The sequence below is a fragment of the Peromyscus leucopus genome, chromosome 3, assembly GCF_004664715.2.
Source record: "Peromyscus leucopus breed LL Stock chromosome 3, UCI_PerLeu_2.1, whole genome shotgun sequence".
Classification (NCBI taxonomy): domain Eukaryota; kingdom Metazoa; phylum Chordata; class Mammalia; order Rodentia; family Cricetidae; genus Peromyscus; species Peromyscus leucopus.
The window spans coordinates 74,822,148-74,840,739 of NC_051065.1; the positions used below are offsets into that span (position 1 = coordinate 74,822,148).

At 44.2% G+C, this 18,592-nt stretch overlaps 1 protein-coding gene across 5 annotated transcripts in view; it reads right to left on the minus strand.

Annotated features, from left to right (window-relative positions):
* Pde1c (phosphodiesterase 1C) overlaps nucleotides 1–18,592 on the minus strand; it is a 413,422-nt gene that overhangs the window by 248,795 nt on the left and 146,035 nt on the right. The window contains exon 1 of one of the 5 annotated variants that reach the window (XM_028864093.2): nucleotides 5,557–6,417. The exons of the other annotated variants lie outside the window; for them this stretch is intronic. Coding sequence (XP_028719926.1) covers nucleotides 5,557–5,657 — 101 coding nt within the window. The 5' untranslated portion in view covers nucleotides 5,658–6,417. Of the gene's footprint in view, nucleotides 1–5,556; nucleotides 6,418–18,592 lie in introns of those variants that run through there. 5 annotated transcript variants of the gene reach the window in all.

Here is an 18,592-nt window from a genome sequence, read left to right on the forward strand (position 1 = left end):
CTGGCAGACATCATTCCCAGATGCTCTCTTGACCTCCAGTCTCACCTCTAAGCTCGCTCCTGTACTTCACCCAGAGTTACCAACCTGAACTTCAGATCTCATTGTATTACTCAGAAGCTTCAAATACATCAACAATCCTTATAACTGAGAAGATAAAATATGAACTCCTTTCAAAACAGACAAAAAGGATTTCTCTATATGGTATTAAAGTGGTAAGAACACAGCTTCTTATTAAGTAGTGCAATGGATTCAAACACTCACTTCCTTGAAGCATAATTACGTCTAATAAAAAGTAATACTTTAATTTCCATGTTGCTCGCTGGTCCATGTCTTCTTCTCTGGCATCATTTCCCACTCCTTGGTGTGCCTGTAACTTTTATGCACAATAAGCATGCCATTCCTAATTCTCCCTATCCCTCACTATTCCAAGAGCCACAAGAGGATGGCTCCATTTTAAAGAAAATAATAAGGCTTTTGAGGATCAATATGTGGAAGAACTTAACTATATTCTCTTCTCCAGTGACCTGAGAGCTTTCTCTTCAGTATTAATAACAACAAAGAGATCCCACCGTGACCAGTGTTCTGAAAATTACCAATGGAAGATAAGCAAAGAAGATCTCACCATGTTTCACACCTAGCTCTCTAACTAATACATGTAGCTTTGCCAGAAGTCCATGGAAACAATTGAAAACTCAGAACAAGCTTATTCTGGGCCAAACTGATAGCTTCTTGTGTGCCCCACATTTTGCAAAGGGCTTCTTCTCTGAATTGTCCTCAAAAGGCTGACATCAATGAAAGGAGTTTTCCTTGTGTTTTTAAAGGCCTCCCCAATCTGAAAGATCTCTCTGGCCTCCAGGGCAGAGGTGCTCTCCCTGCGTCCCCCTCTAGTTACAACCATCAGTCTGGGTGTTAGTGCCAGTCTCTCCAGGACCTGTTAAGGTCAGATAGGAATCTTATCCACTTTTGCATACCAGAGCAGCGTGACACAAGAGCTGGCACATAGCAGATCCTCAGTAAATGTTAGCTTGGCAGCTTCACAGTTCCAAAACACTAATTACACTGTTTAAAAATGCAGATGAGTATAAGGAAAAAGTGCTAACGCCAATCTGCAAATGCAAACACCTAGCTGTCTTTGCCCTGGGCTTGCTTCCCCCCCCCCCGCCCCCTTCCAAAGATCTGTAAGGTGTCAGTGAAGAACCTTTTAGAAAAAGAAAAAACAACAGAAGCCAAACAGAAGGCAACTAGTCCACGTGCAGCTGGGACAGCCAACAGCATCAGAAAAATAGCTGCAGGGATGGATCAGGGGTCCCCACCCTACCTTTCCATCCCTGCATCTCCCTGAAGCTTGGCTCTTTGTTTTCTAGCATAAGAAAGTCCTTTTCACAAGATAAGAGGAAATTAATCATGGTAGTCACCAGAAAGTCCAGAGGGGGACAGTGTTGATCTCCCAGGGCCAATACGGAAAGTCAGCAAGGGACTCCATGTTCCTGTTTGAGATTTATGCTTATCGAGACTTACTGATCATAGAGACAGAAGATCCTAGGATATACTCATGCTACAGGAGCCCCACACTGTGATGGGGTTCAGGGGACAGAATGGGAAGCAATCCCTGTTACCAGGGTATGGGAGTGGAAATTTGTACTGGAGAGAAAAAAGCAATAGCTCCCCTAATCTACTAACATGGGAGCCACGTAATCCTACCTTTATATCCATAAGGTACTTTAAACAATGCAAGAACCACAACATAGGGCATTGCATAATCATAAAATTTATTATATTGCCTCATGGTTGGGCAAGATGAATGAGAAGCTAGAACTTTATAATTATGACAGCAAATGCCAAGGAATATGTGAAATGTGTCCTCTTCCACTCAGTCAGACAAAGTACAGCATAGGAACACCTTCTTGTCATTGTGTGGCAATTTGGCAACAGAAAAACTTTTGGTCAGGACCCAAGGTACTAGTCATGACTCACTTACTCAAACTCAAGCAGCCACGAGGTCTCTCGTGTCATCATGGCATAAAGATATCCTACACTTACCAATGGCAGAGCTGTTGTCAACAAGGTTACTCCAAGTGGTGTGTTAAAAGTCCCCGTCTACTCCTACAGAGGGAGGAAATGTGCCAACAGCCCTGTGTACAACTGAAGTTGATGGAGAAGTGACGGGGGGGGGGGGGACTACCCTCAGAAGAATATGCAGACAACAACTGCAGACATACTGACTTATGAACGCTCGGGTGTGCAACATGTATGCCTTCTGGCTTAGAGCACTGAGAACCTTTGTGTAAGAGATGATAGAGCTGCAGAAGGAGGCTAAGGGACATGAATCACTGTGGACCTCTCTGCATTTGCATGCATCCCTTTACTCTAGGACAGACTCAACCAAAGCAGTAAATGCCTCCATTGCTATAATCGCAGCTAGGGTAAAAGATGTTTAAGGTAGTTTCTAATGTTCCATGAATTGATTTTGTATTGACAATACTATAAGGCTGGGCTAAGAATTTTGTCTAATTCTCTTCTTGAGAAACAAACAAAATTATTCTAGGTTTCATGAGAGTGCAGATAATTTACCATGTACCAGGATAAGCCGGTAAGCAAAATGGACAAAAGAAAAAAAATCTCCTTTGTAGAGCTTATATTCTAGATTGAGAGGCAGACAATAAACATATCAAATGAGTAAACACTATTCAGATGGAAATGAGGGGTAGGGAGATGTAGCTGAGGGGCTGGTGTAGTTGAGATGGAAAGAGGATTATCCTCTAGATTGCCTGCATGGTGGCATCTTGCAGACAGTAGACTCAGCAACCTTTTTGCTGTTGGTAAAGACCACTCCTCAGCAGTACAGAAGAGGGTGGTATACAGGGACAGAAAGAGAGAACCTTGGAAAACACAAGCATGGGACTCATCCCTGGGTCATAGCTTTGCACATCTTACGGAGTTCTGACCCAAGTTTAGACAATGATGCTCATTAAACCTGTGTCATGCTAACTCAAAAGACAGTATGTTGAAGGCTGGGTCAAGTACATATTTGCCTTCACTTTGCATATTAAAATGTGCACATTGCAGCCTTTCTGCTTTTGACATCTATTGATTGGACACATCTATGTACACTGGAGGAACAGCAAGGACAAGACAAAGTATCTGTTCTCGTGAGTCTCGAGCCCTAATGAAGGAGAAAAAATTCACCCACAAATCAAATAGGGGAGAAAGTGTCATGGAGATGAGAGAGCACTAGATAATCCAGAGCTCACAGAGCTCTCAGACCAGTCAAGATAACTCTCTGACCACCTGTGGTCACTTATAAAGCCCTATCTGTAAGAGTGTCAAGGTAATAAAGTGATATGAAAATTCAACTATGGCTATTGGCTTTTTCTAAAATGTTTAAAAAAAAAAAAAAAGAAGAAGAAGAAGTTTCCTTTCTCTTGCTGACAGTCCACTATGTGGACACATACACACACACAGTCTCCAGGGATTTCCATGGTATAGATTGTAAGGTATTATCCAGAGTTGTTGGAATGAGTATGTGCTTTGGTTGTAAGAGTCTTAGCAACTCTCCCAGAAATTGCTGCTTTGTTGAAATAAATAAATAGATACACAAATAAGTACATAAATATGGTAGGATGGATGGTAATAGAATCAACATAGAGGGTTTTTTAAAGTATATTATAGTAACAAATACCTTTTAAATTATAAAGTAAAACTAAAAGTTCAGAGGGTTGCTGTTGAGCAAAAGAGTCTCCTCAGGAAAGGTGGGAAGAGGAATTAGAAAAGGCACACTGGGTGAAGAACCAGTTCACACTTTCTAAGGCACCCCAAGGTCTGAGCAGATTCAAAAGAAATCTAGAAAGCTAGAAAATCCAGCTGTGACTATATCACACATCACACTTAAACACTTTTGAGGAGTGAAAGCTCTCTGATAGGAAGCTGAGAAAGCTACAAGACGGTGTAGTGTAAAGCTAAATGCTTCTCACACAAGTTCCCACCTGAGCTATGCTGATCTAGCCAAATGCTGTCTCTAGCCTCCGTTGCTTTGTAGAATTGCTTTAGCTCATGAAGCAGCTAGAGAAACAATTCTGGAGAAGTGGTCACGAGTCCCTCTGGCTGGGAAGGCAAGAACACCAGCCTAACTCTGCTTTCACTGTGCACACCTCAGCCTCTGGTTTTGTGGACACAACAAACATTCTGTGTGTGGCACAGTATGACAAGCTTATCACTCAGAATGCTGAGCATAAGCTTTCGGTAAACACAGCTCTGAAAAGGGCTTCCACATAAGTCGCCTAAGCTGTCAAAAGAGCCTGCCAGCCAGGGACCAGCTATCCAGGTAAGCTTGCAGTCTCCACTGATATTGGCTACACCAGTCAAAAAAAGCAAATTCCTTGGCATGGTGTCCTACAAAATCAATGACAATGGGTTGGCTTCCATTCTAGGTAGAATGCTTTTTATAAAGTATACCCCTAGATAGGAACCCTTTAAAGAAATGAACACTTTACTGTCTCCCCTTGGTAATTCTGAGTACCCTGTCAGGATGTGTCTCTCCTAAGATGAACTCAGATCAGTACCTTCTTGATTTGTTCGGTTTTGCTTCTTGAATGTATATGCAGGCTTTCAAGAGCGATAATGGCAGATGCATGGCAAGGAGCTGTCTTCTCTCACTGTCCTTATAAGTTCAGAAAACCTACAGAGGGCTTTTAAAATTATACCAGGTCACTGAAGTCAAACATCTGATACAATGAGCATTCTATCCGCTGTGAACAGCATCAATGGGAGCTGTGTGTCCACTGAGGAGAAATCACTGCAGCTCCAGGCTGAAATGGCCAGCCTCACTCACTGTTTATGAATGTTTAAGAAAAGGAAAATGTACTCTAAAGTCACTTCTGTCCTCAGCAACTACACCAGAAAGAATGCAGCAAGTGACAGATGTCCAGAGCTATCATTGTATCTGCCCAGGTAGAATCCCAGACACTGGGTTAAGAATAAACACCCCTTTGTGCTGTTCCAATGCATATCTGATGTGCACTTTCTCCGAAACAGCCCACCCTTCTCATAAACATATTCTGTCAGGAAGATTCCTAAGAAAATATCAGAACCAAGAGCTCACCAGGAGTTCGCTAGGGAGAGGGCAAAGAGAATTATCAACAAGAGTGCATGTTGAATCTAAGCAGTTACTAAGTCGTTAGACGATCCACCAACATGTTTGCAGTCTACAAAGAAAATTTCTAATTAAAAGTCCCTCACCAAAGTCCCCCAACTTTTCTTCCTGGGCAAATGGAAAAGAAACACCTACTTGCCGCTTGTACTACAAGTGTCTATCTACTCTTGAGGGTATGGCCATTCCCTTCCCAAAGGAAACATGACTTAGAGACAGCAAAGCAGCCCTCTCTGCCTTAGAAGGCATGATCCCTGCTTGTAGTTCACAGAGACAGCTGTGGAACTTAACTTGCTCAGTTCAAGGGGCATGCAATAGGGGTAAGAAGGGACAGGGACGGCTGTGGACGTGCACTAAAACAGGGATGAGAACTGGAAAGAGGGCAAGGGGGGATCAGGAGGTTTACTTACAGCCCGCGGAGCCGAAGCCAGATTTTCTCAATCTGCTCAGGTTGCAGGTGCTTCAGAGAGTTGCTCTCAAATTCTTCAATCTCCTTGGTGGGAGACTCCATGGCTGCAGGTTCTCGCTGGGGGTGAGGTGGAGAGAGTTTGTGTAGTTCCTTCCCGGCCTCCTCTCTTCTCTGGGTCCAGCCCAGCAAGTCTTTCAGTCACTTTGTCACTTCCCCCGCAGCGTCCCCTGAGACAGCTCAGAGAGGGCTAGGATCACAGGGGACTCCAGCCCCAGGTGCGCCCTGGAGGCAGCCGCGGAAACCAGCCATGATGCCGGCTGCCGCCAGGAGCAGGGAGAGGGACCGAGCTGTGCGTCGGTCCGGGATTGAAAGCACCTCGGGTCTGTTCTTTTTCCCCTTAAACAAAGCCACGGAAGCTCCCCTGGAGGATTTGGAGGCAAAGGGAGAGCTGCGTAGTAAGGAGAGTGGGGAGAAAGTGAGGAGTCCGGTGGAGTAGACTGAGCCTGGGCAGCAGGATGAGCCACGGGGCGCTCAGACCCCTGCCCGGCTCCACCCTGCGCCCCGCCTGCCCCGCCTTAGTGCCCCTCTGTCGCCTCTCACTTACCAGCAGCCCTGCTGACAAGCAAGAACTGACAAGTGAGAAAAGTCGTCTGTCAGCGCCAGGCTAGCGACAGGGCTGGCACCCCGGGTGAGGAGGGAGGGGACACCATTGTGAGCAGGGCAGGAGCTCCACACCTGCCCCTGCAGGCAGCCATCAGCCACCCAGCCCTATGCCCAGCAATGATGGCTTCCCGGCCTCACTGCATAAAGAACAGGGCTCCGAGCCCCAAGGAAAGGAAGTCTGGAGCTTCCCCACACAAAGCCCTGGTGTTTTCTTACTAATGGGATTGATTCATATTCATATTCTCTCTCTCTCTCTCTCTCTCTCTCTCTCTCTCTCTCTCTCTCTCTCTCTCTCTCTCTCTCTCTCTCCCTCCTTCCCTCCCTCCCTCCCTCCCTCCCTCAAAAACACAAATATGACAACAGAAGAGTTTCTTCAAATAATGCCACACGCCTCCTAGGCGTCTCTGCTGGGCGCTGGCTAGGCAGCTGTTGACTTAGGCCGTCTGTCAGCTCCACACAGCTGCACCACACTGCTAGATGGTCCCCTTGGTCATGCACAATGTCAATAACATAATTGCCCAGCAGAAAAAGGCCAGGTTGAGAAGCACAAAGGACCTAGGGTTAAGGGATCAACTTAAAGGTAAGAACAACTTTTCATTGGTCAAATAAAGTTCCATTCATGTGACATTGGCAAAGGAATAAAATGATGTTGTCCACCATCTCCTTGCTCATCCATTTGCTAATTAGCAGTCATTTTCCAGTCATTGGCCATATACTCTAGCAACTAGTTAGATAAGAAAAAACTTGCCCCCCTCCCCCCCACCCCGGTCACGGATTCAAAAAATCACTCCATTAGTCCATCCTTAAAGGTGTTCAGAAGTGCATCTTCACTGAGTCAAAGCATTATTACTAGGCAAAGATAACATTAAAAAGCTACTATACATTACTGTGGAGGTCATTTACCTGCAAAATACAATTACTTATTCAAACTCGCCCAGCCAAGAACAGTGACTTGGGAAATGATATGCCAAAAGGGGAAATATTTTGGCAACTTGCTTGGAGCTAGGAGACAGAAGTGTAGTCCTCAAATATGGTATTTCCATTAGCTCGTATGCCTCGAGTGGCCAGCTGTTCAAATTCAGGTATGCTATAACTATACCAGCAGCATGCACTGTGCTAAGTGTGGGGAAACTTCCTCTAGTTCAAGTACTGTGCTAAGTACAGGAAACTTCCTCTGGTCTGAGTACTGTGCTAAATATGGAAAACTTCCTCTGGTCCGAGTACTGTGCTAAATACAGTAAACTTCCTCTGGTCTGAGTACTGTACTAAGTACAGGAAACTTCCTCTGGTCCGAGTACCGTGCTAAGTATGGGAAACTTCTTCTGGTCCGAGTACTGTGCTAACTACAGGAAACTTCCTCTGGTCCAAGTGCTGTGCTAAGTACAGGAAACTTCCTCTGGTCCGAGTACTGTGCTAAGGGTTCTCAGCTCACACAACAGCTCTGTGGATCAAATATTATCACCCCTTTACAACAAGAAAATGGAAACAGCAGAAAATCACCTGCTAGAAAGAGACCCAAACAGCCAGAGTTGATCCTTATCCTCACAGATGTGTCCCGGTCACAAGATCACGTTTTCTGCCTGTTCAGTGATAAATTTAAGCAAGAAGATTACCTGTGTCCCTTCCACCTGTATAATCCTTTGAAATCATGTAGAGGGATTTGGAAAACAGCAGGCAGATATTACTGGATTTGATTAGGTCAAAGAAAGTCAGCTTTAGAAGGGAAATGAACATGCTTTGATTACAATCTAGTAAATTAGAGAAAAGACAAGAAAGGCTTTCAAGACAAGATTTTGTGTCATGTTAGAAGTGTCCTGAAAGATAATTTCATATTCTCAAAGATTTTTAACCAATAGAATATTTCAAAAAGCATCTGTCTTACAGGAGATGCCAATGTATTCCTTAACTTCCAAACATGAAGATGGAGCCGCTCTTGTCTAGGAGCAAGGAGTCCATAGTTCTTGGGATTCTGTTCATTCTGTCTCTTGTCTCTCAGCTTGTTCCCTCACCTGCCACTTCACAGATGTGGACATTGAAGCCAGTCTACCTTAACGGAACTCAGGAATCCTTGCCTCCTAGTATCAAGTTCTCTCGAACCCACAGTAGGAAATCTGTTTTACTTAACAAGTTCATGTTTTCTGTGACTTGCTTAGCCAACAGAAAGGCAGAATGCTGGATAGTTGCAGCAACGTTGTGAATCACAATTTCTAGTGGCATTCTATTTGGAAGAAAGCAAATAAATAGATACAAACTGACTCAGAAACAAAGGTTTGGAAGCCAAAATGCTGCTCACAACTTTACATTGTTGGCTAATTTCTGTTGTGACTTCCTAACTCAGCTTTTTAGTCAGACTCTAGAAAAGCCTTACATAAGCAAATATTACTAAATACACTCACACAAGCATCCATGTACAAATATATATGAATGTATATCATACACATTCATACCTATATATACTTGCAGAGAGCCAATACATCCCCCTCAGTATTCATGCAGTAACCCAGTCCAAGTACGACCAACACTTGCACTAACAGCATGCAGTACCACAAAATTTTAGAAAGCCACCAAACTTTTTTGTCCCAAACAGAGTTCAAATTTTTTGAATTGTTGTCAGGTGGGAAACCAAACTTTTGTAGGCATGTGGGAATGACCTCTCCGAATCCTCTCGTCTCTAAGATTTGGTAATCATGAGCACAGCTCCTATCAGTTATTGAGAAATACCATTGTCAAGCAGCTTGCTCAGCATGTCACAGGTTGGTTCAGATACTCATTAAAACATACTTCTATATAAAATTAAAACTACATTGAGATTCCATCTTCAACCCTGTTGGAATGGCAATCATTAAGAAAATAAATAAAAGCAAAGGATAGCAAGGAAGAAGGGAAAGAAGAACCTTAGTATACAGTCACCAGGGAACCCAGTATGGAGGTCCCTCAACAGGAACTGCCCCAGGAACCAGCTACACTGTTTCTGAGCATTTACCTGAAAGACTGAAGACAACATGTCACATAGATATTACACGTCTTTTTACTGCAGAACTATCCATAAGAGCTAAATATATGAGCAACCAAGGCGTCCATCAGCAGAGGAACAGATGAAGAAAATGTGAGGTGCATACACAACAGAATGTCATCTGCAGGGAAAATGGATGTAGTAATTGGAGATTATCATATTAAATGAATTAAGCCATACTCACAAAGACAAAGGCCATGTTGTGTCTCATTTGTGGATGATAGATTTCATATAGAAACAGAATTTATATGTAAGTGTAAAATGGAAGGAAAAGCAAAACTGTCTATGAAGTGGACTAATAAGAGGGTGAGTGAAAGGAGGGGGTGGAGAGGAACATGGACAACTGAAATGTGGAACCTGGCAATGTCCCTTGGAAGCCCAGCAGTGTGTACAATGAATATATGTCAATAAAATGCTTCTGCATGGCTTCCTTGTGCCCACTGACAACAAAGGGGTGTCAAAGCTTTTGGAAAGGTCGCAGCCAAGAATTCGAAGACCCAGACTAGATGGCAAAGCCCATGCTCTATTCTCCATGCCCAGTCTACCTCCTTGGGGATATATAAAGAGGCCAGTAGAAAGATGCATACCAGAGAATGTAGGGCTTCGGCAGGAGCACAGATGAGTGGATCCTAACTATGGAGAGAAGAGAGAGCTACATGGTGCGGATGACATTTGAACTGATCTTGAATGTAGATGCATAAAAGTTGTTTTCGGCCGGGCGGTGGTGGCGTACGCCTTTTATCCCAGCACTCGGGAGGCAGAGCCAGGTAGATCTCTGTGAGTTTGAGGCCAGCCTGGGCTACCAAGTGAGTCCCAGGAAAGGTGCAAAGCTACAGAGAGAAACCCTGTCTCGAAAAACAAAACAAAACAAAACAAAAAATTGTTTTCATGGAAGGGGGTTGAAGGCGGATGACTCCATAAAGAGAACACATCATGAGATTAGGTGTGAGTAGCTGTCCATGTAACTAGGGACACTAGCATAAAACGTTGGGAGGAGTCCATCAGCCCCTTGCAGCCAAGATGCTTGGAAGACTTGAGAAACCAAGGGTGGTTCTCAGAAAAAGTGTCATATCACATGTGGAGGGTCTCGGCTAGCCACAATGTGCCTCCTTCATCGTGAACTGAGCTTAGTTCTCTAGGAACTTCTACAGCATATGCAACAGCCTCAGAGCAAATGATAGCCAGAGCTCCGTGTTGAGGATTCCATCTACGAGATAGAAACAAGATCTTCAGCAAATGGTCATCCTTGAAAACATACATACAAGTATAATTCTACAGACTGAGCAGCCTATAGTTAGGAATATATATGTATATACATACATACATACATGTAACAGCAATTGATGAAAAAAGAGGCCATAAACTTGAAAAAGTGCAAGAAGGGGGTATATGGAAGGGTTTGGAGGGAAGAAAAGGAAGAGAGAGATCATGTCATTAAATTATAATCTCAAAACAAAAGAAAAATGAAAACAACAAATATCAAAAAGAAAGAAGAGCAAGACAGAGCAACAACTACCAGCTACAAGACGGTGCCTGCCTGCTTAGACCTCCTGAAGCCAGCCTGAGTCCTTGACCCATTTTCACAATTAGCCGGTGGCTTTACCAAGAGTGTTGAGGAGAGAATTCAGAAAACATTTGGGCTGTTGAAATGACAGCAGGCTGTTGAAATGAAAGCAATAGCCCTCCTTTCTACCCACACCAGATGTGAGCCTCATTCCAGAGGCTCTTCTCTCCAGTGGTCCCCTTCAGGCAGGACCTATGAAAGAAACCCTGTCACACAGGCTTCCCCTGTGACATCTTTTCTGTTTGAAAATCAGGTAAAAAGCTGGTTCCCCCAGCCTCGCCCTCGTCTGAAATGCAGCTCTGAACAGCTAGCACCAAGATCACAGGCACTGAGAGTGGCCCAGAGTATGCCGGGCAGTGGTGGCGCACGCCTTTAATCCCAGCACTCGGGAGGCAGAGCCAGGCGGATCTCTGTGAGTTCGAGGCCAGCCTGGTCTACAAAGCGAGTTCCAGGAAAGGCGCAAAGCTACACAGAGAAACCCTGTCTCAGAAGAGAGAGAGAGAGAGAGAGAGAGAGAGAGAGAGAGAGAGAGAGAGAGAGAGAGAGAGAGAGAGACCCAGAGCATCTGGGAAAAGAGACAGGGTTGGAGCTGTGGTGATGGAGCAATATGTAAAGTGCTTCCCACACAAGCATTAAGACCTGAGTTTGAATCCCCAACATCCATGTTGAAAAGAAAGGAAAAAGACAGGTGTAGCAATATGTGCCTATGATCTCAGCACTGGAGGGGGAAAACCCTACCTCAAGGTTAAGGTGGAGAAGCAACTGAGTAATAAACCCATCATCAACTTCTGACCTACACATACACACACATGCACACATGCACACACAAAGAAAATCACTCTAAGGCCATGTTCAAATAACACCATGCGACTTCATGAGTGACATTAGTAACTTATAAGAGCAAAATGTATGCTAATTCTTTCCTCTCATCTTTAAAATAAGATAACAGGGTGAAGTGTAGCATGTGACCCACACATTTTCTCTTCTCTGACAAGATCCTGCATCAGTTGTGATGGGAGATCACATCCCTCAACAGCCTGCATGGGCACATCACTACATCACTGTGCTACAAAGACAAAATGCTCCTCTCTGGCTTTAGCCAGGCTGAGCTAGTGGAGTCTGGGTTCTTATCCAGTGCTCACTTGCCCTGATGGAAAAGCCACAGCCTAGCCTGTGCTAATCAGGCTTCTTTTTATTAAAGCTCAAAACAGCTGCAAGAAATGCTACATGTGAACTCACCATGCTGGACATGACCTTAGGAATCACATCCTTGGCTACTCAGGTCATGAACTCCATTCCTCTGAGCAAAGTGGTTAGCTAGAGGTGACACATGACCTCAATAGACCCAATCAGCTCCTTTGGGGGGAGTGGTGATGTGGTTAGGTGAGGAAAAAGGAAAGTTTGGTTCTCTTTTCTTTGAGATAAGATGTAGGCTTGAAGTTGTCTTAGCCTTGCCATTATTGGTTCCACCATGTGGAAATAATATAAATATATATATAAAAAAATGGCAACCTAGAGAACCAGAAAGAAGGACTGAGACCCCCAAAAAGTGAAAGGTGTTTTGAGAGTCTTGATCCTGTTATACCTAAATCCAGAATACCCATGGACTTTGAAGTTGTATGAACCAACTACAGCCCCTTCCCTATTGTTTTACATTTACTAGTTCCTGACAGATTTATAGCATTCCTCCTGTAAAGGACAATCATAAGAATTAAAAACAATGACTGACTGACCAATGTCTTGAACACTCAGGCTCCTCCAAACAGTTCCACCAGAGAAGTGCACTCAAGGCAAAGAAACCTAAGGACCCTTTATTATGCAGGTGGTAAGATGCATCTGGAATTTTGTCTCTTGATAAGGCCCTATCAAGTCATTGCCATGGAACACTGGCTTCTCAACACTGAATGAGTCATTTATGACTATCATCCCTGTTTTAAAGTGCAGTGGCAGAGACAAGCACCCACCCCACCCCACCTACCCTCAGCTGAGACCCTGGCTTCCAACCTGCCAGCCTCTGATCCTCCAGCTACTGGCAGGCAGTGTGTTAGTGCCCTGTGGCCACTCTGCCTCTTGGAATACACTGCTAAGACAGCAGAATTAGCTTGGCTGTGCTAATGAAATTGTAATTTTTGTTCATGTAAAAGTGCTGATGCTACTACAGTCAGCCGAATTCTGGTCCAAACATACATAAATCAGCCAGTTTTTTTGGGGGTTTTTTTTTTTTTTTTTGTACAGTATGGGAGTCTGGCTCCCACTCTTTGAAGGGTTCTTAGGTGGAGGAAAGAGGAATTAAGAAACAATAGAGAGAAAGAGAGATCTAGACGATGAGAAGAAAGACAGAAACACAGGATAGCTTTGGGAGGGCCTGGGTCAATACCCAATAGCCTCGTCCTTTACTGAAAATGGCTCTTTATAACATGCCAAAGGGAGAGGCAAAAGACCTCCCCCTTGCAAGATCAAAGCACACCATACAACCAAGTATAGACCCTTCCAAACACCTGGTAACCATGCCCATGGTCAAATCATCCCATTATGTAGCCCTGATGAATAAAGCACGCTCAGACTCTCTGACCCTGAGTAAGTTCTCACTAGGAAGCCTCTGTGGGCTCCCACAGTACAGCTGTATCACCAGTCTGAACGTGCATTATTCAAATGCTTTAATGGGTACAATACTAAATTTGCTGTCACTGTCATATCTGGTGCCTTGATGGAGACAGCCAGAAGACTTCTCTCTCCCTTCTCCTCCCCTCTCTCCTTCCTCCTTCCCCTCTTCCAGGCATAGTTCCTGTATGTGCTATAAGGATGTGCCTAGCTTAGACTTCCTTACCTGGCAGCTTGATTGGAAGGAGGAGGCAGATGCTGCCAGGCCTCTTTAAAGTCTAGGCTCCAAAATGGCACAGCATCCTTTCAGCTGCATTTGGTTAGTTGAAGCAATCAGGAAGCTAGCTGTGATTTTCTAGAAGATAAATACACCCCACTTCTTGGTGAAGAAATAAGAAATCACTGGATTTTTTTTTTTTCAGGCCTCTTTGATCTATCCGGTGTCAAGGATGGCCTCCATGAAAAAGTAACATCCAAAAAACTTGGCGTAGGCAGAATAACAGAAAATCTAAAACAAACAAACAAACAAAACCAGCATGCACAAGGATCCTGAAGCAGAAAGGAGCCTGATGAACTCAGGACCTGACCAAGGCAAACTGTATGCGAGAATGTTGCAAGTAGACTGTAAGCCCCGCCAGAGAAGAGCCTTGAGAACAAGCTTAAGGTCTATTCGCCAGAGGTCTCCGGAGAGCAGGGGTCATGAAGAGCCAGCACATCACACTCCTCCAGGGACTTCTCAAAGAATGACTGTGAAATTCATTCCCTTTAAAGTCAAAGGTTTTGTTTATAGCTCAGGTTGGCACATGAGAGGTCTGGTAACAAAAATACCGACTCTTCCACCTGGGCCTCGAGCTGCTGCCGGGCTAACCAGGGAGAGACAATGAGTGACTGGTGCCCGAGTTATCTTCCAGGGCACAAGGAGGTCATTTTCAGCTATCTGGCAGAGGATGATCAGTCCGTAAGCCCTCCGAGGAAATTAAACCTTATTCTTCACGTGACTCAGCACTCAGGGAAATGGGAGATAGATAGTAACTGCTCATGACTGGTTTGTTTTTTGTTTTTTGTTTTTTTTCTTCAAAATTGTCCTTGGGGACCTATTGATGTCTAAACTGGACTCCAAGAATCTCAAAAGTGAATGGATTTTAAGACTCAGAATAAAGGGATTCAATCTCATCAATCTCTTCCACCTGCATGCTTTTGAGACCTTTGTATAGTAATAATAATAATAATAATAATAATAATAATAATAATAATAGACCCACAAAGCACCTTAAATGTCCATAATCCTCAACACATATAGACTGCTGAAGTTGGTATTTGTGCCTATTCCTCCTTCTGAGAAATGATGTTGTTCCGGTAAACAGGGACTGGGACTTGATTTGGGGGAGGGGGATGAAAAGTTATGGGAGCAATTAAAAGTAATTTGCATACAAAGCAATATCAGACAAAAGCTCTGATGTTGTTCATACCACCAACACCAGCACGAGACCAGAGGGCTTCTCAATACTGTTGCATCGCTTTCCACCACCTCAGCTAGATGTCAGGGAGGAATCAAGTCTCTACAGTGAGATTTAGGAGGCAGCTAGGGATTCCAACCAAAGCACCGAAGGGAAAGACTGCTGAGCACTTAAAAGAAGTTCATATCAAGTCAGTGAAGACCCTGCCAGAAAGCATTCTGCTCTTACTGGGCAAAGCAAGAGGAGCATCTAAATCACACAAGAGATTTCAGTTAACGCTTCTTCTCCCCTCCCCAGGCACAAAGAACATTTCTCAAAAAGAACAACTCCTCACGTATCACCCATTCAAATAACATAGTCAAAAGCCCTCTGCAAACTCTTTGGAAGCTGGCCCCATCAACATAAGGGTTCCTACTAATGGTTAAATATTTCCCATACACACTTATTTCATATGTAACTCAGTCCATCAGAAACCAACCAGAACATTCTGCCAGATAGATTCTAAGGGATCCCCAAGGCTGCCGCTATTACCTTGGACTTCTGGCCCCATTTCCTGTTCACTGGTTGCAGCTTTATCTCAGACAACAACTAGCTGGCCAGAGAGGAAATTTTAATATATAATTGTTCTGAAGCCCTGCAGTAGTTAATAGTAGAAAACAAACTCCATAAAGTAACAAAGGGCTGGTCGTGACTTAGGAACCACACTTGATAACCTTGGCTCTTAGGAACAGCCTTCCCATCAAACTGAAAAAGTGCTCTGTCAGAATACTGGCAGGGAGACTTATATCACTGACTCTGTTCATGAGTTTGATTAGCATGTCACTGTGAGCCTGTTTTCTGTGGTTGCTAGCTAGGTCTTGAAGCCATACGTATAAAAGTGTGATCATAAACTGCTTAAAACATAAAGAAAAAAATGGAAAGAAGGAAAACTTATAAAAGCTTCCTAAAAATCTGTGGAATATTTCACAGCGTGAAGGTTTCAGGAGATGACTGGGTTTCTTTCTTTCTTAAACCAATTAAGTAGGTGCTTAAACCTGAGAGCTTATCATCAGGGTTTGCTCTTCAAAGTAGCAATGAATGCATGCTTCCAGGCCCCAGGCAGTGCCTCATGCCACATCATCTCAAACTTCCAGAAAGACAGATTTGCTGGCTGAGGCCCCTTGCTTGGCATTTTTTTGCAAGCACTTGGGGCCAGGTTTTCTAATCAGCAGGGTACATATGCCCTGGCAGCTGGAACCCCTAAGCAGCAAGGAGGCCTCATTTGTCCCAGCTGCGGCTAACCATGGCACCAAATCAATATCCTGTCAGAGGGTGCTTTCTTGGCAGCAACTGCAATTGCTAGCACTCCAGTGACTCTGTGACGTCGCCAGGTATTTGCACAGCAGAGGAAAATCCCTCTTTGTACCACTAGCTCTGACCTCACTCCCAGAGAGAGCACTCACCCATCTTTAATCACCCATGAAATACTGCAGAAAAGAAGTAAGGGGTGCCCAGGACAGGCTTGGAAGAAGCAGCCCAGGGGGATGACCAAATGTGACTCGTCTCTTCACATTTCAAGAAAAGCTGGATCACAGGATGGCTTGCCTCCAAGGGAAACAGAAGACAGAGAATACCTTTCCTGTTCCTGTCGGACAAAGACAGAGCAATGCAGCAGGAGGAAGATTGCCAATATCAATAATGCATCGGGACCCACGGCTGACATATTTTTCAGCTATCTCAGTAACTGGGCAGTTGTCAAAATATAGCTCTAAAAGGCCATGTGTGGACAGAGCCTCTACTGTTACTGAAAGGGCAGGTTAACCCTGGACAGCATCAAAAGGCACCTCTGTCCCGTCCTGTCCTCAAGCATAAATGCTGTGACAAACACAAGTGGCGACAGTGAGAACCACGGTAATAATCACCATAGTCAGTTTTTATATCAGGTGCATTGTATATACTGCTCTTTCTGCAAGCCAACTGCCCACAATATCCTCACACTGAACTTTCTGAAGCAGTCTCAAGGTCATAGACACAGTGGTGGAACTGCATGTAAACCAAAGGCTGCCATTGACCTACGGAACACGGGTGCCTCTCAGAAGCAGGCCATTTGAGAAGTAAGTTCACAAGCTGATCTGATCACCTAGGTTCTCGAACCATAATGCTCTGGCTTTGCAATCACTGACCACTGCAGGCCACTTTTCAACAGCTTCCTGAACAAGAGCGAAGAGACTCAGGACAACCACCAGCCCAAGGCTCCCACTGGGCTAGCTACAAGGCTGAAATTAAAAGGCAGCCAAAGTTCCTGCTGTGGAGACCATTTCAGTCCTTTGGCTGAGGCTCTCCAAATAGGCCCTGGGACTCAGAACTCCACGGAGCAGCTGTGATGGTGCAAGGGACCCAGGGGATGTAGACTGCACAGCTCCCACAGGGACGTACCACTCTCTTCCCCACAGTTTCCAATAACATAAAGAATACATAAGCATGGAAACCCTGAGTGAACCCCTGGAAGTAGAGTCGGGAACCTGGGCTTAAAAAAAAAAACAAAAAACAAACAAACAAACAAACAAACAAACAAAAAACAGAAAAGCCATATATCATTTACCCAAGACATCCTCTATCACCACAATTCACTTCCCTACTCTTGCCTCAAAGCATTATTCTTCTTCTCCCAAGAGGTGTGTGTATGTGAGGTGGAGGACCACACAGAAATTTTTGCCGGCTTTTATAAGGCCAAACAAAATAGTTTCTTATTACTGTCTTTTCAACTCTTCCCAATCAATCCATCTGCTTTTTCTCTCTTGATGCTCACCAGAGGTTGGAGACATCAAGAGGAAACATGTTCCTAGAATGACACATGGAAATGGAGACAAATGAGGAGGGCTGGATTAAATGCTACAGAGCTGAAAATAGCACGGAGCCTCACTGTTGATAACATTAACAGCAGCACCAGCAAATTATCTCCCTTTGGGACAGCGCTGTTCACAGGCTTCCCAAGTCAGGACACAGAATTACACTGAGTTCCCAAGGGCTCTGGCCTCTGTGATCCAGGCTCTCAGCAGATTAATGAAACACTCCCTACACCTGTCTCTGCACTTTTGGTCCTGTCATTCTAGTCATCTGGGGGGGGGGGTTCATTCACACGGTGACAAGCTTTTATTCCAGGGATCCAGATGATAACAACCTTGACGTGTGCAGGCTTTCCTCTCACCACCCAAAAGCTGAGGGGGCCCAGAGCCACCGCCTTCTGTGTGCTGGTTTCATTCCCTTTGGGTATACACCCAGGAGCAGGATGGTAGATCACACAGTAGTTCTAATTTTAGATATCTGAGGAATGTCCACACTGTTTCCTCTAGTTGCTGTAATGAAACATTCCTACCAACAGTGTGTAAGAGTTTCTTTACTGCACAGCCTTACCAGCATTTCATGTATATTTTCTAATAGTAGCTATTCTGGCTGGGGTGAGATAAAATGTAGTTTTGTTTGGCCTTTTGCTGATGGTTAAAGATATTGAACAAGTGTTTTCACATTGGTCCTTTGTAGTACATCTTTAGAGAGGGGTCTGTTCAGAACACTTACCCAATTCTTTTTTGGTTACTTGTTTTGTTAAGATTTTTCAAAAGTCCCTTGTGAAGTCTGGGTGTTAATCTTCTGTCAGACAAATAGCTGGCAAAGATTATGTCCTACTCCGTGGGCTATGTCTTCAATCCAGTGTTCTCTTCACTGTTCAGAAGCTTTTAATTTTGTGTGATCCACTTATCGA